The sequence below is a fragment of the Aythya ferina genome (genome assembly GCF_964211825.1).
Source record: "Aythya ferina genome assembly, chromosome: 18".
Taxonomy (NCBI): domain Eukaryota; kingdom Metazoa; phylum Chordata; class Aves; order Anseriformes; family Anatidae; genus Aythya; species Aythya ferina.
Genome location: NC_140317.1, coordinates 6241840 through 6265784, shown reverse-complemented (window position 1 = coordinate 6265784; position 23945 = coordinate 6241840). Strand labels below are relative to the sequence as shown.

Below are 23945 nucleotides of genomic sequence, written 5' to 3'. Positions count from 1 at the left end.
TAAACAGCAGCAGGTAATAAACTATGCAATAGCTATTTTAACACCTTCAAGTCATAGCCATGTATATTATTTGTTGATTGCATTATGCATGCACAAAAAAAAAATCTCTAGAAAGTTTAAATAAATGTAAACGTGTTTTTTGGATTATGCAAAGGAATGAGCTTCTGTTGCAAGTTTTCTGAAATGTAAAATTAGGAATTGGGCACAAAAATATGCATCACATGTAGAATAAATGGGAGCTCATATACTTTTATGTTGCTACTTATACATGTATTTTATGATTTATTTGTTAATGAACTAAAGAATTGTTTGTTTTTAAAAAGAGCACTGGCTCCTAGCAAAGCCTGCCACGTTAAATCCTTAAGAAGTATGATGCTTCTGACATCAATGCTCAAAAAATCATGGTTTCAGAAAATTAATTATCATCCTAAATATGTAATCACCATCTAAGATTTGTCTTTTAAAACATCAATAATATAATAAAATGTCAGACATTCAGAATTTTGATCAGCTATAACTGACTTAATATAGTACTACGCAGCCTGGCTGTGTTTTGGAATGGAGGAGGCAGCATAGCCACCACAAGCCATAATTAAGTATAAATGGAAAAGAGCCAACTGAAAGACACTATGCTTACTTACAGAAGGGACAATCATATGATATTTAAGCAATAAGGCTATGTGGAAGTACAGGTTCTGGATATGATATAGTTTTATTTGTATACAGTTCACTCATCCCTTCCACATTAGGATACAGCCATGAAAAAATAGTAAAAAATATCTTTACATCTATGCCTGAATCATTAAAGAAGCACACAGCACAAGCAGTAGGAAGGTGTCAGCTGCTGCAGAGGTCTTGTTCTCGGTAGCATACTGCCAACTGTCCGAAAACCAAGGCCTGCAATCTGACTGAGCCAAGAAGAGCATACAGAATATGTACAGCTCATACAAGAGACTACCTGCAAGCCCTAATAACTCAAAGATGAAACAAATGCACTCTCAAAAAGCCTCATGAAACACCAATTTGGAAAAAAAATGCACAAGAAATACGTAACCACTATTTCATTTGTAGCTAAACAAGGTGACATACAATGAAATATGTAAGAAATGTAAAATGTGAAATGTAAAATATGTAAGAATATATGATATTGTACATAAGGAAAAATCACAGCTAAGCAATTTCAATTCTAGCTTGTACTTGGACCGTGCTCTTTATAACTGGACTGTAAGCATGCCAGCTTCATGCTGTCTCATCGGAGGTCAGAGTGCCACAGTGCATGTGTCAGTGAGACAGGAAAATTCCTAAAACCAAGTTCAAGAGTACAGAGGTCATGGCTTCAGAGGTCATGACTTCCATTCCATCAAAATACTTGAAACTTACTTCTCCAATACAAAAGTTCATCTTATTAGAAGAATGGGTTTTTGCCATTATTTATGCTTTATATATATTCTGCAATTTTTTCAGTGTTTTCACTTACATGAAAAGTAATTTACAAGGGTTGTTCTTCTGAGGCCATAAAAGCAAGTTCTCAGATTTAGGTCATGTTGCATTGCAAAGGTGAAGCAGGCAGGAATAAGGAAATAAGCAAGGTCAATTTTTTTCTCCACGTATTTCATATCACCATTGTTACTTCAGATGGAGAGTATGTTTCAGCTCCTTCCAATTCAGAGAAAGGGTGACTCTTTCAACACCTTACATCCAGGTAAAGGACTTTAGAGGGTGTATCCACGGATTAAGTAATCATTTTCCTAGGCAGTAGGGAATAGTTCAGCAAATAAAAACTTCTGAACTTCTACAGGAACTAGCTGGGAGACCGATTCTGCTCTTCATGCCATAACTTAATTGTCTTACTACTAACTTCTCCTTAGCAGTCCAACATGGATGCTGAAATTGTGTTTTCAATCAGCATCAAAAAACATGAATTGTGTCAAAGCAGTATTGTTAATTTCTGGTTGTAAACTACCTCTGACCAAGCAATAAAAAGCTCCACAGAACTTTTCCTACATGAAAGCATTTATAAGCCTACAGCACCCAAGAGCCCTGTCTCTTCTGGAACTGAAGGCAGAGTAAGGTGTTTACTCTATTCAGTGCCTTATGAAGTGGAATCAGGATAAGTAGTTTTGTGATGACTAACCTCTTTGAGCAGTAACTATAGACCCAGGGAAGAATCAGGCTGGCTTCTACTTATCACGGACCTAGTTGTGTCAGGTCATCAAAAATACCTACCCTCTTCCTCCCGGTCTTCTCGCATCCTTTCTCTGCTATTAACCTCATTCTGTCTAGAAATTCACACACTACTTCAGGACACATTGCTTAATAACCATAGCTTTAAAGGAATAATATCCTGGCTCGTAACAGAGATCTTGAGGAATGATAGCTGGGAAAAGCTAAACATCACATTTTAACAAAGATGCCTTAAAGAACGTCTTACTGAAATCAAAATTTGCTTGAATCATGCTCTTAACTCTACATGCCTTGCTTTGTCAGAAGAATACACTAGCTGAATTATTTTCCATGCTATAAGTTGTATTTTCAGCTTTATTAATTCCTGAGGAGAAATGAGTAAACTTTAAAATTGAAGTTCTTATCCTATTTGCTTCTCCAGCAAGGTTGCAAATCAAAGTTCTTTGAGCTTTTTAACAACGTAAATGTTGCTAAATTACATAGGAATCTACCACAATACTTTTTTCAAAAAACTTAGATTCCTTTAAAATTAATGGATTTCTCAGGAGCTTCTAGATGGTAGCATTACGATACAGCAAGCACAACCCAAATACTGGGTTTAAGAATCTTAAGCCTAGCTCATTGTCTTATCACCAAACCACAGCAAAGATTGTGCAGCACACTTCAGCTCTTCCACTTGTTTAAAACTGGAATGCCAGTAGGACTAAAGAATAACCCAAACTTGTGCTTTTCCTGCTTTAAGAGCATTGCAGCTTGGAAGGTGTAGAATAGCTGCGAATTTTGCTTCTCCAAATGACTTACAATTACCAGATAGCCCATCTTCTTCCAAAACCAGAATACTAAAATAAAACTCACATCTCAGGAAAATATTGCGCGAGAACCTGCATTCTGGTAGTGAAAATACATATTTTGTAACATTCTCCTACTCATCTTCTCTGAAGCCACAGCGTCTAATTTTAATTTGAGGTACTACACATTTACACTCATCTCCAGAGCACACTCATGAATGAAGATTCAGGAAAGTTACCGTACCTGTCTCCCAACATTCTCCTGGAAGGCAGCCTGAAGAACAGAGAACAAACATACCAAAACGAGTCAGGTTTGCTTTTTGATAAACACCAGATGAATTCAAAACACACAACAATATAAATGACCCATGGCTTTTCTTTTTTAAATAAAGTAAGCTTTGTTAATAGAACAAGCCCACAGGGCTTTTTTGTTTCTGCATCTCTGTGCTCTAGTGTTCTTAAAGCTGTATGTTGCATGACAGCAGTTTAAGAATGCAAGTTTATTAAACTAGTCACACCCAGAAGAGTGCTTTTGAGTACTGACACAAGGCTTTGCACTAGAGTTGAAAGTCAATACTTGGAGACAACAGAAATTGAGACAGTTTGCTTTTGCCTGACTACTGCAACATCACTGGCTTATAGTAGGCCAAGTCTGATTTTTGTTCAGTGCAAACTTCAGACAAATATCAAGAACAAGTATTTGAAACATACAATTTGAAACCACATTGAAACCGTAAAGGTACAAAATCTGAAGGCAAAGTTCACGTATGTTTCTCGTGTTTTCAATTAAAGAAACTAAAAATCTTCCAAACTGCAATATGACCATAAAGTTAATCTCTCTACCTGTACTGTATATAGAATAAAATCTACTCCATACTCCTTACTAGGCCCTGAAATTTCTCTCAAAAAGTCTTCACTTATTTTTTCTCAAAAGAAATTATAATCATAAGTACAAATAAAAACTTCTCTAAATTTTAACTCTTTTCAGAGACTAGTGTCCATCATTATCTGGACACTTCTCTTTTGTAATGTCACTCCATCAGTGAACACAAATCTCCAGGAAGGGATAGCATTTACCACCTGACAACTGATATTTAATATACAGGGGTACGTTGAAGTCCCAATCTCTACTGAAAATGTTATAAGAACTTCAACAGACAAGAGTTTCTATATTTCCTACATAAATACAATGCATGTGGTAATCCACCTGTAAAAACAAAAGGTTAAGCTCACCAAGGTATCGTATTCTACATATGGAGCAAGCACACAGAACACAGGTGAAGCAAGGCCTAATGAAGCCAGTCTCCCACTGTACTTCTGAGGTTACGTCTGCTTAGGATAATGACTGCAGTTCCTGTAGACTTGCCCAGGCTAGCTCAGCTCCTGCTCGCAGTGCATCCATCGCAGGAATACCAACACAGGCCAACTCAGCTGCTTATCCACCTTGCAGGCAGGTTTAGGAGCCCACCTTAGTTTGTGCGGTGTGGTGTCATAGCCATGCTGCCAGCACTGCCCCCAAGGTAGCTGGTTTAGGATTACCTCAGGTAGAGACTATCCTCCGCAGCAACTGAAGCGTAGATACACCCTTGGGCAACATGTAAAGCAGCCTTCCAGAACAGGACCGCGAGCTGCAGCAATGTCCTAGACTTCATCATCATTGTACTTTCTTTTAAAAACATACTGCTCAAACGTGCATTACTGATATAAAATGTAAAAAGATTTATTTTTTTTTTCTGTTGTTAAGATCAGAAACTTTACTATCCAAAGAATGTAATTCTTGTCTCAAGTTTTCTTCTACTTGCAATATATCTGTAGGCCCAGGTCTAAAATATACTGTGGCAAAATCATTGTAAAAAGATCTATAAGGGCCTATATATGACATAGAAGGAAAACAGCTACAGTTCATATAGATTTCACTGAGTTTTTTACTTAGTACAGGAATTTTAAAATTCCAGTGCTAAATCACCATTTCATTTTCTAACTCATTTAGAAAGGCGATCATGAAGGTGGAGAAGATACAAGTCCAGCAGCATGGTAGAAATAGTTCACATCATCTGATTTATTTTAAACATCTAATTTAGATGTTGGCTTACATCTAATTGCATAGTTTATCTATTAAAAAAATACAACTTTTACCACTGCTTATGAAACCAGATAAATATTTATAAGGCAATGCTAATATCAATTTCAATTTAGTAGCCCTTGAAAAAAGTTTTCAGTTCGTTCCCACAAAAATTGAAGAAGTACTAAAACATTGTATAAGTCATGATTTTAAAAAGTATCAACCAACCATGTGTAAAGAAAACCCTCTCTTTAACATGTCAGAACAGAATACAGCCCTATCCAAGGTCTCTTATTCATGTGATCATTCTTTATAATGATTATTCATGAAAGAGTTGCAAAAGTCAGCTCAGAATGCGTTTAGAGCTTCAAAAGAACAGTCTTGTTTTATTCTCCCTAACCTCGGGGTTCAAAATATCTCTATATGCTATTGTGTTTTATTGGTGCTCCGCATTATAATACATCACATATTGTAATAGATGGAAAATCTAGTAAAACATGTTGTTTATTTAAACATGCATTTAACTGTAGTAATGATTGGGAATAATTAGGACTCCCAGGTATTTTTCTTCAAAATTGTAGTAATGCCTGGCAAACAAAGTATTTCTTTGCCTGACTTTCTAAAATGAGTAAAGAGATTTTAATACTTGCATAACTATCCATCAAAACAATCCCAAACTCCCAAACTTTGTCCAGCTCTAAATTATAATGTACTAACGGGGAGAAAAAAAAAAAAAAAAAAAAAAACAAAACACTTATTGACTGGAGATAATCAAATTACAGAATGCTTGATATCCTGGCTTAAACTACAACAAGAAAGTGACAAAATGTCTGTAGTATGTTGTACTCACTTGAAATACACACACAATCTTCATTAAGCTTATAGCATTTGTATATGGTTTAGCACCATATTTCATGGTCAAACTATCAGTTTATGTTTAAGCACAGAATCATAATGAAGACTACTGCAACTAAAAGTAAGCAGTACTCCTGCAGTGGGAATCATGTTAAAAGTATCTTCTTTATACACATTACCCACTGACTCCTACAATTCCTATAGAGCAAATACAGTAATTTACTTTTTACCATCTACTCTGTTACACTGCTCTGTGCTGCTGCGGCCTCACCTTGAGTCTTGTGTGTAGTTTTGGGCATTACAATAAAAGGACATAAAACTAATTAGAGAGCATTTAAACGAGGGCTACGAAGATGGTGAAGGGTATAGAGTGGACGATGTGTGAGGAGCGGCTGAGGTCCCTTGGTTTGTTCAGCCCAGAGCAGAGCAGGCCGAGGGGAAGCCTCATGGCGGCCTGCAGCTCCCTCACGAGGGGAGCGGGGGGGCAGGTGCTAAGCTCTGCTCTCTGGGGACAGCGCCAGGACCCGAGGGAACGGCACGGAGCTGGGACATGGGAAGGGTCGGGCTGGCGGTTAGGGAAAGGTTCTGCACCCAGAGGTGGTCGGGCACTGGGACAGGCTCCCCAGGGCAGTGGCCACAGCACCAAGCCTGACAGAATTCAAGTAGTGTTTGGACAACGCTCGCAGATGTAGGGGTTGGTTTCTGGGTGGTCCTGTGTGGAGCCAGGAGGAGGACTCGATGGTCCTTGTGGGCCCCTTCCAACTCAGGTTATTCCGTGACTCTATTATTCTACATTCCTTTATAGCTTGCACGGTTCTTAGGGAAGGCAAAGCTACCTTTGTTTTTCTCTGAGGATTTTATTTGAATAAAGTGACTTAAATTAGCCAGGAATGTTAAATTCTACAGTTTCTATAATTTAGGAGTTGAAGCCTGGGGGGAAGTAGCGCTACTGTTACTCTTCAGTTGTACATTATGCAAAGGATATACATGTATCAGTTCTCAGTGACCTACAGCATCTTAGCTTCCATGCTTTGGTTTTAACCTATTTAGACAAGATGATTCCTGATATGATTACACAAGAACTGACTCATTTCCCTAGCAACTGTGCTGCTCCTTCATTCAACAACTTAAACTCTCAAGCAGGGGTGTGGCTAGAAAAAATAAGGATGCTGTCCGGGTATCCCTGATTTTTTTTTTTTTTTTTTAGAAAGGAATTCATAGGGAAGTTTGTTTTTTAGGAATATGGACACCTGTGCCTTTGACCAGCATTGTTTGCCCCTGTGTTTGTTTCATAGGAGCAGCTACTAGTACAGTTACAAGGTTCTTTCTTTCGATTTGTGTTTTTTGTGTTTTTGTGTTTTTTTTTTTTTTAAATCTGCTATACAGACAATTTTTCTTTTTACTTTTTTTTCTTTAGAAAGCTAATGCAATACATACAACATTGACTTACAGCTTCAAAGATGAGATGTTACTTCTTTCATCCTTTCAACTATAACCTATCTTCCAATAATCCCTTTCTCTTGAGAAGAATTATGCAATTTTTCAGTTTTCAACAGCACAAGTATTTTCTACACAGTGATCTCACTTTGGTTTCAGTCCTATTAACCAGATAATGATATCTGCTTAAGAGGTGTATCACTTTCTTTAACAAAATTCCCTGTCCTACAAAAGAGTTCTGTAAAATAACTGAAAACATTTTGAAGGTTAGTTTGAAGGAGAAAGATTATTCTAGAATTTTGCAGCTTGCTGCATCTTTATAGATGCAGCAACAGGGGATGAACACTTAGAGAAGTATAACCTCATAAAACATACCACCTTGGTGACTTTCTTAAGATACAGAGTCTGTATATTACTAAACCTTTTGTCACACTAGGACTAGAAAACACCAAGTAACTCTTTCTTAAATACTTTATGTTATCCAACATGACAAAAATACAGCAGACTGTATTGTAAATTGTGTCCATAAATCAAGATATGAAACTGTGGATTATATAATTTAGAATCTAAATTCACATCATAATTCGAAGGATTTAAAAAAACACTTGTCTGCTCACTGCACACACATATATTGCTTATAACTGTAGTCTCAGATGAACGTGCTACAAATTATGAAATTAAAAAACAAAACCAAAAAATAAACACAGGCTAGGATGTGGTAACTTACAGAAGCAGCTCTTCTGCAATTAACATCACGATCAAATACTGCAGCAATAACCAACGCACTGAGGAAATAAAATATTGATTATAACTACCAAAAATACAAGAAGAAACATGCAATATCATTTCATTATTTAGGATTCCAAGCAAAACATTCACAATATTCTCTAACTAGCTTGTTTTTTTTAAATATAATTCTAAATTGAAATTTGTGTTGAAACAACCATGTACTTCCTTGTTTCTGTAGTTTGTGGACATTTCCACGGCATAAACAGACAACTGCCATCCTACTATAGCAAAACAGTTTAAGGAATATACAAATACATTTAACTACATAGGAAGGTTTTATATTTTAAATATAGCACGAGTACAAACTTGGACATATCTAACATCTCAAATGCAAGACAGTGCAACTTTAAATTAAAACTTGGAAATACAGTTTCTCAATAGCCAAATACACAGTAAGTCTTAGGTAAGGCTTAAGTAAAACTAAAAGTTAAGCAACGGAAGCTTTCAGCTATCTGTACAAGCATGATCACATGATTTAAGTAACAAAAAATCAGTAAACAGTATGCAAATTCTGTTTAAAAAGTGACACTTTAGGATAAATTGCAAAGAAGTTTTTGAAAAGGTTATCTGTAGATATACAGGTATGATTATACAAAGATACTACTTTGTGAATGAAATCTGACAAACCTCCACAGTTCAATTCTTTTTACTGCAACAGAACCACATTTAAAAACCTGCCACAGAACACAACAGAGAGAATATATCCCAGGACATGAAGTCTACAGCTTTAGAAATCCACCTCCAGCATTCAATTAACTTCAGTGACAAATAAATATCACTTCAGGAGAATCACTTAAGCAGAAAATTATTCCTTTCAAACTCTGAAACTCTTCATTACATTATTTATTGACTCCAGGCAAAACAGGAAATAAATACTGGCTGAAAAGTAATTCCAATGTAGGTTTGCTTTAGCATAAAGATATTAATTACACTGATAATATCAAACTTCCCTGGGTAATGGCTATCAGTTTCCTTACTGGGCAGGAACTATGTTCTTAAAATTCACTGAAATGCATAAACTGAATTTACAGAGGCAGCAGTGATTACCTCCATTAAGGGAAACAAGAGACAGAAAGAAGGAATGAAATAGAAAATAAAACACAATAAATGCAACATTTTACTACAGAGGTGTAAAAATTGTTCTAAAGACAGTCAATCCTTTCTTATTGCTACTTGCATGAACAATTCCTCTCCCTGCCAGAAAGGCATCAAGCGATTACAAGACAAAAGGAGGTCATCCATGTGATAGCAACTGGAAGAGCAAATGTTTATGAGGCATTCCATTGGGAAGAAGCTTACATGGCTAATTGTAGAAAGAGTGCTGGGTCAAACATTATCTTCATACCTTAATCTGCTTCTCTGGCATACAGAGAAACTTACAAATCTTTTTATAGGAACATTTCGGAAGGATTTCACTTTAATTATAGAACACTCAAAACTAAGGAACTGCCTAGAAATGATCCTGGAAAGCAAAAAGAAGCAAATTTCTGCTGGACGTTTCCAATTATATGGACTATATGATAAAATATGATTTTGTCTGTTATGCAGAAGTTCAATATTGTTCTATTCTGAGTAAACAAAACCAGAAAACTCATCAAGCCAGGAATCATCTGCTCAACTCATCTGCTTGCACTCAGCAAGCAGAGTGCTGCCTGTACTATGTCAAAGGTAGCCTGATGTTAAGTGTTGCAGAGTATTTCAGAAGAGCTTTACTGGGACAGATTGAAATTCTTCCAGGTCATTGTTTTGTCTCCAGTGGTAGTGAAAAGGGACACTTCGGGCTGAGTGAAAGCACTTACATGTTAAATATTAATATGCTAATTTTAAAAACTATGTAAGTCTTTCCAAATTTCAAACGTTAAAAGTTTGTCACTCGAGAATAAATACTGCTCCTTACATTTCATATTTACACTTAAAATCTGGTTTATTAAATATGATGAAAAACAGTTTCAGATTGTTATATACAACATGAGTTTCTGACTGATGTTTCTGCTTATAATTAAACAGTACTTTTTATTTTTTCTTATTCTGTTACCTCAAGAAAAACTTGTATAGGTAAAACCAGCAAAACAACATACTATCTATGCGATGCCACCTGAGCTATTCAGTGTGCTGACTGAATAACATGTTTAAGAAAACAAGCACACACACACAAAAAAAAAAAAAAAAAAAAAAAAAAAACAGGAATTTTGTCATTACCACCCAGCCTGATTATATTCATAAATCATACTGTAGTCATTGTTTTATGTTAATCCTTTCAGTAAAAGTATTTTAAACTTATTGAACTACATGAATAATTTTTTCAAGTTAATTCATATTTTAAAATGCAGGCACAGTCTGCTGCAACACATGGATTAGCAAGGAAAGCAACATGCCTAAGATGAAACATGTTAAAGGTGTCTTCACCTGTCTGCTTTGTCGTGGGAGTTTATGTGATACTCCACCAGGATTTCCTAACATAAAGAAACTGTTTATGTCAAACAAAGTGGGATATTTTTTAAGCTAGTTGAAGAATCATGTCTTGACTTGTCTGAAATATACCACACCTGACTACTAACAGGTAGAGCAAAGAGTGGTTTTGCATCTCGCAGTCTCTATGAAACACCTTTTGTAGTTCCTTGAGGTATATTTAGCCTGTAAGCACGACAAGCTACTAAGGGTACAATAAGCACACAAGCAGATTTTAAAAAGCAAGCTGCAATTCTATGAGTCTACTGATCATTCTTGCTTTTTTCCTGCTCCCTTCCATTTACCCCATGTACTCACTTAACTGGCTTCAGGGAAAGTTAACAGGACTCAGAGCAGGTTACCAGCTCACTTCTTTAGCCTGACGCTGATTTCACTTCCTTCCCCCAACAAGCCAGAAATAATCAGAGAGCAGAGGCCAGCCAGGTGATGGGCATCAGCACACAGAAATATCAGGTTTCCCTCTGCTTATATGTACTGGGTGAACCACCAAGTAAGTCTGAATTTCCTCTATCACCTGTGACAGGTACACTATACTCACAAGCAGCTTATACTATTGCTAACCTCTGAGAGTTTACTGCTATTAATTCAAACATACCACCCTGAAGCTGTGGGAAGAGAAAAAATAAACTCTCAAGCCTCTTGCCAATTTGGCACAAAAACAGAATTCCCTTCCTGAACTCAAAAAAGGGAAAAGTCTGACTTGTAACATCACAGAAAACACTCTTCCTTACTAATAGCATTAGGGGAGGAATGGCTTAACAATCATCACAAGCGAAATGGTTTTGAACAATCACAGCAAGTTAAAAAGAGGAGGAGAGACCAGCATCAGAGAGGAGTCTGCTGAGTCTGTTGCAAACAGCCTTCTCATACCCTTTTAGTTGTATCAGTACCCCAGTTGTGGCTACCTGGTGAACTGGATGATGAAAACAGACCTAGGCTCAACTATACATTTATTTATTTTTAATCAGAGAAGCTCCCCATTCACTTTATCACTTTTGGCTGTGTTTTCCTCAATTACAGGAGCAACAGAGATGAAGCATGCAAAAGTGGCTGCTTCAGCCAGCATTAGTAGGGGAAAAAGCCCTTCAGACCAGTCTCAGGTTTAATTTCTTCTGTTTAGATAGGCAAGGAGAAAATAGAAGAAAATGATAAACACACTGACCAGTCACACTTTTGCACTGCACACTTGCAGTCCCTTCTAACCCAACTACTTTCTGCTGGCCACTCAAACTCCCCACTGCTGAATCCAGAGTTACGCAGTCTTTTTAGCATGTTGTTGTTACACACATAAACGTCAGCATCTTCAGCGTGTTACTTCAATCCCAAAGTTTTGGAGTAAAACATTGGAAGTAAAATAAAGACACATATAGAAGAGAGCAATAAAGAAAACACTCGGGAGTTGCAAATTAAAATGCTGCTATTAAAAAAAATTAAAAAAGCCATATGATGCCCCTTGAGGAAATAAGTTTACACAAGTGCAAGATGCAGTAGGCGCAGAGTAGGCTCTCCTCTGAAGGCAATATTCACATACATGAAAGAAAAAGCTATTCTTAATATTTCATCATGGTACAAGATGTAGCTCAAAGCAATGCTTCAGATTTCCCCAATTCTGCAGGACAATCTTGCCCTGGGGCAAGCTACATCATTTATCCATAGCCACACCTTCCTTTTTTTTCCCTCTTCAAAAACAACACACCACCGCAGGGAAGGCAAAGCTGCCTGTACTCCTACACTGTAGGCACGTATTCAGATCCCTCTAAATAATGATCTATTTATTGATTACCTAACTAAACCATCAAATGATAAATAAAACTATATTCTGACCATGCAATAGTTTCATATAATTATGATAGGCAGCAACAATTTAATTTCTAATTGTATAATAGAGCAAAAGTATATTTTCCTCTTCAGTTTTTGTTTAGTTTTTAAACAAAACAGCTCTGCTTCTTAGTGTGCACCTGCCACTTTACAGACAATAATTTCCACACCCAAGGGGGCAGGAATCAAATTACCTGCATTTCCAAGTTATTAAATTATATTTAACTTTCCTCATAGGTAAGCTTAAAAAGAGTGCATGCATGTGCAGACTGGGAGAGGAAAAAAATCTCAGTCAAGCAGTGCTTTTAGAAAGATATGCCTGAATAGCAACTTCAGTATGTGCAAGTATTTCAAAATGTAGTAAGCTGATCCTGCATTAAAAGTGAAGTTTCATCTACTTTGCCAAGAATCTTCTTTTTGTGGTCTTGAAGCTTGAATACATCATGCAAGGTTTTAGAAACCAGTTTAACTGGACTTCTAAAAAAATAAACAAATGTTACTAAGCGTATCTTGTTGAAATATGGATAGGGAAAAATACCAACAGATACATAAAAATTAAAATTCTCAGGCAAGTATTTCCAATAAGCATCCTCTGTCAATTTTTTTTCTTAATAAGAACGGTAAGAAGAGTGGTCACTGTTTAACCATTTTACCCACTCAACACCATCTAGTTACCACCAGTTTTTCAGTGCACTTGCTCTACTACGATGCCCACCTTGTCTCTTGACTCTGAGCATTCTTACCAGGCAACCAGCTACTCACACTCCAAGCTCAGCATTATCTCCAGCCAGTTCAACAGCACTGCTAAAGACTGTGAAGGATAAACCATTCACAATTTCTAGCACCATGACAACGCAAACAGTTCAGGATCTCGATCACTTATTACATCTTTTTAACGAGGTAGTAGCTTTCTTTGCAGGTAAATAATATATTATTTTTCTCTAAGAAGCTAATAGTTTGTATTCTCATATAGGCAGATATTTTTGCTGTGTAATTCAGCTCACAAGGGATATCATGTACTTCGTTTCAAGATGCTGAGTTCTGCATTTTTTTTAAGGGTAGCAACAATTTGCTTGTGGCTAGAAGTATGACTCTTCTTTAAGTAAAACAGTGACACACCTAAGGCTAGATTTAAAAAAAAGAGCTGTATGTAATTATTGGCTTGCTGACACAATAGGTGAAACTGTGTGTCATACCCTATTTGAATATTTTTTTTCTACTGTTTCTCTTTGCAGTGGCAATTCTACCTTCAAGAGCTGATTGTGTTAAGAAAAGGTACAGCCAACATAACGACAAAGATTTTTAAGTAGAGCCTTACTATAGCACTAATACTGGCTAAAGTATTGTGCAGCTTTGTTATAGAACTAAACATGTATAAATCACAACACTTTATGACTGAAAATAATAAATTTTCAGTTCCGGCCCAGCTGTCTACCCTCCATTTCATTCCACTCCACCAACTTAGTCCAGACAGGTGAAGTTGCAACTGGCAAAGCCACAGTGGTAACTTGTATTACTTTTGGTAGAAGACACCAATTATTTACACCTGATGTCTCCCAAAAAATAAAAAATAAAAATAAAAAAATGTTTCCAGAACACACTGAAAGCTAAAAGACAGGAGCATCTTCAGAACCACAGAGCTCTTCATAATTGTGCAAAAGCTTTGTAACAGTAAAACAAAGTATGACAAATCATGTAAAATCAAAATGGTCAGCTTGCACCTACATATGGAGAATAACATTGATTTGCATTGTGGTAGGGTAAAAGAAGTAAAAGAAATATATTGCTCTAAGCATTATGAATGGAAGAAAAATCTGAAAAATGGAAGAACAGAACAGAATGCTGATAAACTGAATGTTTCTAAATTTGCACTTTGGCTTTAAAGCTTCTCTTGGAACAAGCTTGCCAGACCTTTAAACAAACCTTCAAGTTGTTCAACTAAGAGGATGGAAACAGAGGATTTACTTCCACAGGGCTGCTGACCAAATCTACAAAAAACACTAGCTTTGAACAAGACCTTACTATTGGATTGCCACACTCTTCCTGATGTTTTGCTTGCAGCCTGAATATAAATGTATTCCTGCTGGTTTAAAGATAGCAATAAGTAACTTTGCATAGCCCTTAACACCCTCTTAGAAGTATTTGGTAACATTCTACTCATCCTGTCACTATGTCTTCATTGCTACCATCGTTTGTGCTGGTTAGATTAAAAAAAAAAAAAAGCCAGCTAGAATAAAAAAAGAAACACAACCCAAAATACAATCACTGTTTCACTGTGCAAACATATCTTTAGGTACTTTTCTATTAATATTTTACAATAAAATCAACTGGAAGACTATTTAAACATGACCATTGAAAATAAAATATTTCCTTAATAACTTACTAGGGCAAGCATCACTCACTACTTCTATCATGCTTATAACTGAATCAGGCATTTCCTAGAGTCCCAATTCTCTTTCTGAAAATCATCCAGCAGCTGTAGATGGCCTCACATTCCAGAACAGCTTGGTGTTACAAGACTCCTCTCCTTGAGTCTCTAGACTGTTGTGGATGAAACATGACAAAAATAGCATGAAAATGCTTTACCAGAGACACAACGCTAAGAACCTTAGCATTTTTTCACCTGCTTACTTTGTAGAAAATATAGCATTAAAAAAGAAGGAAGAAAAACAGCATTCAGCCTCAAGAAATGTGACAGCAGATTCTTAGACAGAAAGATTTTACCAAGGCCTCAAAAAATGCCAGGAGCAAGTACCACACAGGTAGGAGACACTGCCCTGTGACCCTGCGTGAAAGGGCCAGCATAGGAAAGTGAGGATACAAGGATGAAAAACAGCAAAGACCAGCAAGGGGAAGGCACACTAGGCTCAAGGAATAAAAATGGATATGTAGGGTCTACAGACTGTCCCAAGGAACTTTCAAAACTGCCTTAAAGAAGAAGGAACAAGACATTTGAGTTGCTTGAGGGAGTCCAGAGAAGGGCAACGAAGCTGGTGAGGGGTCTGGAGAAGAAGTCCTACGAGGAGCGGCTGAGGGAGCTGGGCTTGTTCAGCCTGGAGAAGAGAAGGCTCAGGGGCGACCTTATTGCTCTCTACAGGTACCTTAAAGGAGGCTGTAGCGAGGTGGGGGTTGGTCTGTTCTCTCCCATGTGCCTGGTGACAGGACGAGGGGGAATGGGCTTAAGTTGTGCCAGGGAAGCTTTAGGTTAGATGTTAGGAAGAACTTCTTTACCGAAAGGGTTGTTAGACACTGGAACAGGCTGCCCAGGGAAGTGGTGGAGTCACCATCCCTGGAAGTCTTTAAAAGATGTTTAGATGTAGAGCTTAGGGATATGGTTTAGTGGAGGACTGTTAGTGTTAGGTCAGAGGTTGGACTCGATGATCTTGATGTCTCTTCCAACCTAGAAATTCTGTGATTCTGTGATTTTCTTTGGGCATCTGCTGAGCTAAGTAGCAGTGCTGCATTTCCAAACAAGGCTGTTTGGGTGTGATTGGAATAGTTCTGCCAGCAGTCTGGAAGCAAGGCAGCACTAGAACTAGGACTAGGTTTCTGGGACCTATAAATATATAGTTCCTATATATATTTGAAAGTAATACTAAATGACTACTGATTAAAAATCTGCCAGTGGAGACAAAGATGCCTGAGTTGCTGATATGAGAGCACACTAGAAGTCTGCCAAGAAACTGTGAGAAGCTACCTCTGTGTTTACAGTGCAAATCACCCATTAAAGACACCTTGAAATGTCAGCAAATATGCTGCCAACAAAAAGACTACCTACTGAAGAGAGAATCCCACAAGACAAGCAAAAAGAGGAGGAAAAGCAAGAGAAGAAAGAAGGAAACAAGGAAAAGGTAAAACCAGTTTCTAGCTGCAGAAATATCCTTAGTGTTGGGGGAACCGGCACCAAGTTCTAGTCCATTGTTACAGTATGACAGATGTTGACTGAGGTACCTTCTGAAAGTCTGACTTCTGAGAGTCTTGAAACAGAAAGAACAGGCTAAAAAAGAAGTACTTGCATATTTCCCCTTTCAACTAAAAGTAGTTTTGTTAAAGTAGTCATTCTAGACTGTGGTACTCTATGAAAACAAAATATAACAAAAGAGAGAAGAGTTCTGTCATGTATTTGCTAAATTTAACTAGAACCTGCTAATAGCTATAATAAAAATGCTTTTTCAGAAGTGATATATTACTAAGAATTCAAAATCACCACATAGAGTTCAAGTTGTTACCACTTTTATAAACTGGAATTGATTTAATTTTAAAAGTATTCTTTACTCAAAATAAATTTCAATCTTCAACATTTCAGAAGGAAAACTACAACCCATACAGATGTATCTGGAATTTCTGAAACGGGTTTTTAGGAGATCTGAAGTCTAGTTTATTCCTTTACACCTAGATCAGCTCAACTTGCAAGTCAATATGACATGCTATGTTCTTTGCACCATACAATCTGATAAAGTACCATAACTCCTGGATCATTAGGAACAAGTGTGCATCTGAAAAAGTAAGAAGTAACTTCTGTAAGTTTTCTCTTCTCCTTTTCTCTTCTCCTTTGACCCCATAAAGCAGCTCTGCAACTTCAGAGAGAGACAGAGTGTGTGTGTGTGTCAAATATCTAATTTTAAATGTCTTAAAGATAGGGCATTACTCTCCCACATCATTAACTTATAGGGGATACAGTATAAGACTACTAAATTAATTTCTAGTTCCTCCTTAGTTTTGAACAGATTTTTAAAATTAACTGTACTTAGCTCAGTTTCTTATCGCAGCAGCTTACCTTGAAATCTGGTTAATAAATGGAATAAGTTCTGATGGATCATAAGCACGAGCAAAGGCCCAGCACACATAGCACGCCGCATCTCTCACGTTGGAACCCACACTGCATGATCCCCTCTTCTCATCATATGTCAGAGCTTTCAAAATGACAGGAACCACTGTGAAATGGAAAAGGCCACAAAAGCAACAATTAGGACCGTATGTTGAACCAGACAAAAGGTATGAGAGTGATCATTAAAGAAAAGACACAGGGTGAGCTGTGTGTGTTCTGAAAGAAAAAAAAAAAAAAAAAAAAAAAAAAGCATGGCTCTTAGTATCTGCTAATTTGACTAGAAAGAACACTTTTCATTTTAATACACCATTTTGTTTCTTTGCCAGTAGCCATTTACTTTTTATTCCAATCCCATATAGTTCAATGAGGATTAAAGCAACGGGGTTCCATATGAAGTTACACCTTCATTCTACAGCATGTTATTCAAAAAAGTCTACCAATTCCACCAGAGAGTTACTATCATGATAAAAACTTGACGTTCTTTAGTCCCAATATGCTGCTAAAATTAAAAATGCAATACAAATATGAGCAGGTTTATTTCTGTTTTTCCTCCCAAGTAAAAGAATTGAGTAGTAGACTCTAGAAAATGCTAGAAATCTAGAATTGCCTCACAGAGAATGCTTTTTAGCAACAGCCTTGTGTTTGGGAATTTCCCTTAAGAGAATTAGAGTAACCACTGATTATTTTAACAAAGGTTTATAAATATATTATACATGAGTATCAATACCAAGCCTTGTCCGGTCACAGCTGCAATGGAAAACAAGTATCTGCATCCACATACCCTCATTTGCCTGTAGAAGGATTTGACTAAGTAAAATTGCTAAGTATTTGAAATGTTGACTCCTCTTATAAAGTAAACCTTTTAGGCCCACTATTTTTCAAGTGTATCTTTGTTTATTTAAGGAAGACTGATAACATTTATTACTCAGCAACACATGTTTAGAAGTCAATTTAGAGTCCAAGTAATTTTCGTAGGGTCAGGTAATTTTAGAGTCAAAATTTTTAAATGTCAAAGTGTTAAACTACTGGGCTACAAATGCTACCACAACAACAGCATCTATCGCTAAAAAAAATACTTCCTAATAAATACAGCATTGTAACTAGCATAAAAGACTCAGCACTCATCTATGATTAGCCACCATTTATCACTGCACAAGTCCTACCTTGACAAATACTTGTGATTAACAATGCCTGTGAATCATCAATACATCAATCTTGAAAGGGACTTAAGTACACTCTTTGCTTACTCCTAAATCAAAGTGACAAGTTCACCGTTGCTCTTTCGTTAAGCAGCTTGTGATATATGATTCTGTGTAGAGCTGTCGAGCAACTTCAGTGCAGTGTTTTAAGTTCAAATCTCTCAGCATTGCCACACCGCACAGAGCATGAGGACAGAATTTGCATAAAACTGCAATGCCACCTAGAAATGCAAACAGGTGGGCTTTGCTCTTGTTTCTGCTTCCACACCCAAAACAAGATTTAACAGAATCCCAGACTAGAAAAGGTCCACTCTGAGAATCTAGCAGCTTTTAAAAATTAACATGTCCATTAATGTTTCCAGCAATGATTTAATGGATAACCTGAGTGACTTCAGATAGAAGAAAAGGCCTACAAGCCATAGACCCTGGTATAACACATCTCTGTGCCACGTTTTGTTGAGGAAGCCCCAGACAGGATGCTGTCACACAGTGTAAGCCCAGACCAAGCACTGGAAACAAATGACAGTTTTCTTCTTTTTCTTTAGTTTTAAATCATATTGTGGGAAATAGAGAAAATAGGGTAGTAAAACAGAAGACGAATGAGAATCCTAGAACCTTACCATGAAGGTGTTAAAACACAGGTACTCTGATTATAAGCAACAAAAATAAGGTTGGGAAACTGAGCAGAGGGAAAACTTCACTTTCATGCTCGTAGGTCCATCAAAACTCTACAAGTCAAATTTTTCTACAGATAAGGAGAGCTTCCGAAAAGTTGAAGAAGAATTCTCTTTGCAGTTCTAGCAACACACACTGTGGCAGTTTAACAATTACTGTATGTATGCAAGGCTCCCTGGAGGGCTTCCTCCTGGTATCTGAAAATCCAGAAATACCATTTGAATATTTCTCTCTTGAGATGGCACATCCTTGGTAAGTAAATAATGCCAGTAAAAATAACAGCCTTTAGGAGAGAGGAAAAAAAAATGCAATTTGTTTTGAATTTCTTTATAGTATCAAATTTATCAAACACATCTTTATTCCTTAGAAAAGGCTTGTCACAAGATGATCCCATTGTCCCACTGAACAAGGGCTGAATTTCACTAGCAAACTGTGCCTAGATATACTTGAGCAGATATAATCACTCAGTAATTCAGCATCAATGTATTGCTACCTTAATCAAAACATAGGTACCACAAGTGGATTAGGGAAGCATTAAAATACCATTTCAATTCATTTTAACCTAATGAGGAAAAAAAAAAAAAAAAGCAATTCCCATTCAAGAGCAATGATACAGCAAACATGGACGCATATTTTGGCACTTCTCAGCTCTGAGAGAAACTGCAATAAAAATCTTTAAAAATGTTGACTGGCTTGTTTTGAAAAATGCTACATCAACTGACGAAAAAAAAATTGAATTAGCTGGTTCTACAGGAACACTAAAACAGACGCCAAAGGCAATTTTGCAAAGCTGCTACAAATTTCCTTCAGTGCGAGGTGATTACTCCAGCTACCTCAGACAGCTGTGAGCACAGTCTCATCTCTCTGCAGGCTGAACAAGAAGCAGAAGGACTCACAAGCGGTGCCTTGCATTTGTGTTGTCTGATGTGGTTTTCAGTCCAGGGCCTTCATTTTCCACGTGGTAGGGGCAATATCAGTTGGGCCCTAGCTTATTTGGGTCAGTCTCCAAGACAGAGGAGATGCTGCCAGGAGTCTGTAACAACAGGAACTGAGGAAATGCAATGAAGAACAGCACTATTACTGGGAGCAGCTCAGGACCTCCCCGTTATCACGCAGCAGTGATTTGGACTTGCACCTCTTCGTGCTCCTGTGTCCAGAACTCACAGCATTGCTGCTGCAGAAGAAACAGCATGACTGCAAGTCAAGAGCAAAGATAGGGCGTGCAAAGGAAGGATACAAAAGTGGGCAGTTAGAAGACAGGAGGAAAAGGGAAAACAAGGTGAGGTACATGGCAGAGCTAAGTAGAAACAAATACTTCAACACGGGAACCCTGCTGAGGTCAGGGTCATCTCTTTAGGCTTGCATTCTAACACTGGCAGAATTTATTGGTGAACTGGGGACTCTGGGAAATGCTGTGTAACGATCGCTCCTGACAAATGTTTCTCTGCTTGAAAAAGCGGGAGAGGAGATAAGAGAAACTTCAGAACTAGCATTACATTTCCTTTCAGAACCAGCGTTATATTATATTTAAGAGTCGTAAGAAAAAAAGAAACACCACCAAAAATTTCAGGTTTCCCTTTTTTCTTTACCCCAGAGTCTTCAAACACAATGCAGTTGTTTTTGGCTGTGGCTTCCTGCAGTCCCAGCAGAGCCCGCCTGCAGTCATGAAGGAGCAGCACAGACAAAACACCTATAGCATCTAGCCCACTGTAACTGAAGTACCTTACAAAAGACCTTCCTAATCCCCAGCTGGTAGGCTCTGTGGTTGCATTATCTTATGCACACAACTTTTCATCTTCAGTCTAAACAAAATCCAAACTTAAATTTTGTTTTTCTCTAATTTAAAATGTTTGCATTCGTACTCCTCCAGAGCTTTGCTTGATACACAACACAGCAATGATGTTCAAAGCTTTGTAGTCAGCTCCTGCATTTTGTACCTGTTAAGCTATTCACCATTATAACTACCTCATAGGAATTCAGTGTGGGCAGTGTTGGACTGTTTAAATTTTTAGATTTAAAATCACATTCAACACATACCTAAGATGTACTCCACCAAAAAACACAAGCAAAAAAAAAACTTTTAAAAAAATCAAGAAGAAAATCCAAAGCGAAAAGAAGAGCAGAAATAAATTTCTGTTTGAAATTATTAACGAGGTTTTGTTGTTGTTTTGTTTCTTAAATTTAAAAGTACAGGTTGGGAGATACAACACAGAGAAGGCCTGAAGTGTTACTTAACTTTGAAAGTCACCATTTGTTTCAGAGTTCTGCATTAAAAGTTTGCCATTAAATATAGAAGGTAAGTAGTGTCCACTCTCAAGCCAAATATTAAAACAATATCCACCTGTTTAGTTCTGTGAACGCTCAAAAAATACAGTCACCTTTACCCGTAGCCTAGAGGTATTAATAAGCACCTGTTACGCTCCACCCTGCCTTACCTAACAACATAACTGCAGGTTGCAACACAGCACTTTGCTCAAGCCTCGTGAAAATGAAGAAAACTTCTGGCTTCAAAGCCCTGCAAACAGCCGATTTTCTCTAGCACAAGAGACAAGCTGCACACACTTGGCTTTCTGAACAGAGATGTTAATCAATCAGATGCTTAGCATCGCTTAGTTGCGGATGATAACCACTGAACAACTAGTAAAGAAACCGAAGGAAGACACTGGATACTGAAAGGTCCCATATAACTAGAACTATTTCCTTAAAAACTACTTCTAAAAAATATCCCATACACTTACCTAGACTCTAACCGTTGCCATCAGGACTCCTATATTACTTCAGATCATCATGTTTTTTATTTATTGCAATGTTTATCATATAAAACATACAAATACAGCAATTAAACAAACAAAAACCTGTTCCTTAGCCTGAGGTCTTGTCTACAAAAGAAAATTGCAAGAGTCCAAGTCAACTCTGCTTCACTTAGAACAGACTCGTGCACTGAATCTCAAGTTCAGAACAAACTGTTTGAATTCAGTTTGAAACGAAGACTATGCCAGTCTTAAAACAGAGGTTAATGTTACCTTTTAGATAGTCTTACATTTTGCTGTGGATCGTTCATGCAGAGAAACCTTCTCAAATCATAGTAACTTTATTGGAAAGTCTTCTATTTTAGAATGATAAAATACAAGAAAAAGTACTTCAGAGTAATGGAGGTCTGCTCTTACTGAAGAGTTAAGATATTGTGCACAGGTAGCATCAATAAAAAAGAATTACTGAATAATAGTTTTATTCAGATTTTTCTTCAGCAAAACAAAGTGATTGCAGAAGTATCCTTCGGTAGGTTCATCTTCGGGAGCCTCAGGCATAAAAAAAAGTGTAAACAGCTGTATCTACAGTACATTAGCTTCCCATGTTTTAAACAGTATGCCCATCACTGTCATTCATATGCAAAAAAAAAAAAAAGTAAAAGAAATAGAACCCTTTGTTTTTATTGAAAAAAAAAAATGAAATCAGATTTGGGACCACAGGCTCTTGCATGGCACTCAAAGCTCTTTTAGAAAGAGAGGCAGGTCCTAACCGTAACTTCATTAGGGCTGTTATACTAATATTTAATGTATCAACACAGATGCAAACATAGATAATTTTAGGTTAGGTCGATTATCAGAAATAAATATTTGTTTAAAGCTCTGCCAAACATCTATGATTTGTTCTCCTGTTTTCTATACAGGCTGTCTCCTTCAGACTTTACTTTTAGAAGACTATTTCAGCCAGAGGATAGGTTCTCCAGCAAGGATCAGAAAAAGCATGTGTTGCTTTGTTGGAAAATTCTCAAGTGTTTCCGTGAAAAGGTCTAATATTGCAGCCTGTAGGGAAAGTGCCTAAAAACTGTCAACAGGTGGCCTCTCGTCTCTCGTTCCTGCACCCAAGTTTGACCTAGTTAGGAACTTGCCAGAGAAGGGACGAGTATCACAGCTCGTGCACACTCAGAAGATAGGTTTGAATTTAACAGCTGAAGCAGCTTAAGCTGCCCTAAGTTTCTCACAATTCTGAACACTGACCCATGTTTATAGGGCTACACACACACACACACATATATATGTATGCATGTCCGCAGACCAAACAAGCATTTTCTAACCCGTGACTATGAAGGACTGTGTCTGTCTGGTTGCAATCTCAGTTCAGTCTCTCCCTACGTAATGAATTAAGAGAGTCTTTAATTATATGATCACATGATATTTTTTTTCCATGGACCTATCTCAGTCAGCACACAGGAAAGACCTGCTCCGGCAATGAATCACAGCTGGGCACCAAAGGAGATTGTTGTCTGCCTAGCTGCTGAGAGTGGAAAATAAGTACTGCAGAGACTGGCTTTCAGGCAGGGAGAAGGGATTGCTGGTTGAGCTGGACGTTGCCCTAAAGAACTACATTCTAACTACATCTCTGCCAAAGACTTACTGTTTGATAGCACTCGCATTACTTAAATACAGTATTTAAAGAAATGGACGCTGGCTCTCATTTCCCAGGTATCTTCTTCAATAAAGTAATTGCAAGTTGCAGAAGCGCTACAACGCTGAAATTGGAGCAAGCTTTTGAGCGTGGCAAGGGGCCAATGCGGAAGCAGACAGATCTGGATTCTGGCCAGTCTATCTCAATATCATTATGTAATGCAGCCAGAAAATCTCCAAATCTGTAAGCACCCCCTGCCTGGTTACACTGCCAGAACTACAGCTGACCTAAGATAGTATTGATCTACCTTCCCTTCTACGCTGAAACACAGGGTGCTAAACGTTTCAGGGATTAACCTACCCACTCACGCCCAAGGCCATATGAGAGTCTAACAGAGACCTTCATATAGGTTACAGCTAACAGCTCTTCCTTTAACTGAAGCAGTCACAAAC

The 23945-nt window shown here is 37.5% G+C and overlaps 1 protein-coding gene across 3 annotated transcripts in view; it reads right to left on the bottom strand.

Annotated features, from left to right (window-relative positions):
- The window catches only part of TBCD (tubulin folding cofactor D), a 125628-nt gene that overhangs the window by 53594 nt on the left and 48089 nt on the right, over positions 1–23945 (bottom strand). For all 3 annotated transcript variants that reach the window (XM_084492634.1, XM_084492635.1, XM_084492633.1), the window contains 3 exons: positions 17180–17336; positions 8054–8111; positions 3217–3246 (listed from right to left, as the gene is read on the bottom strand). In XM_084492634.1, coding sequence (XP_084348760.1) covers positions 3217–3246; positions 8054–8111; positions 17180–17336 — 245 coding nt within the window. The remainder of the gene's footprint in view (positions 1–3216; positions 3247–8053; positions 8112–17179; positions 17337–23945) is intronic.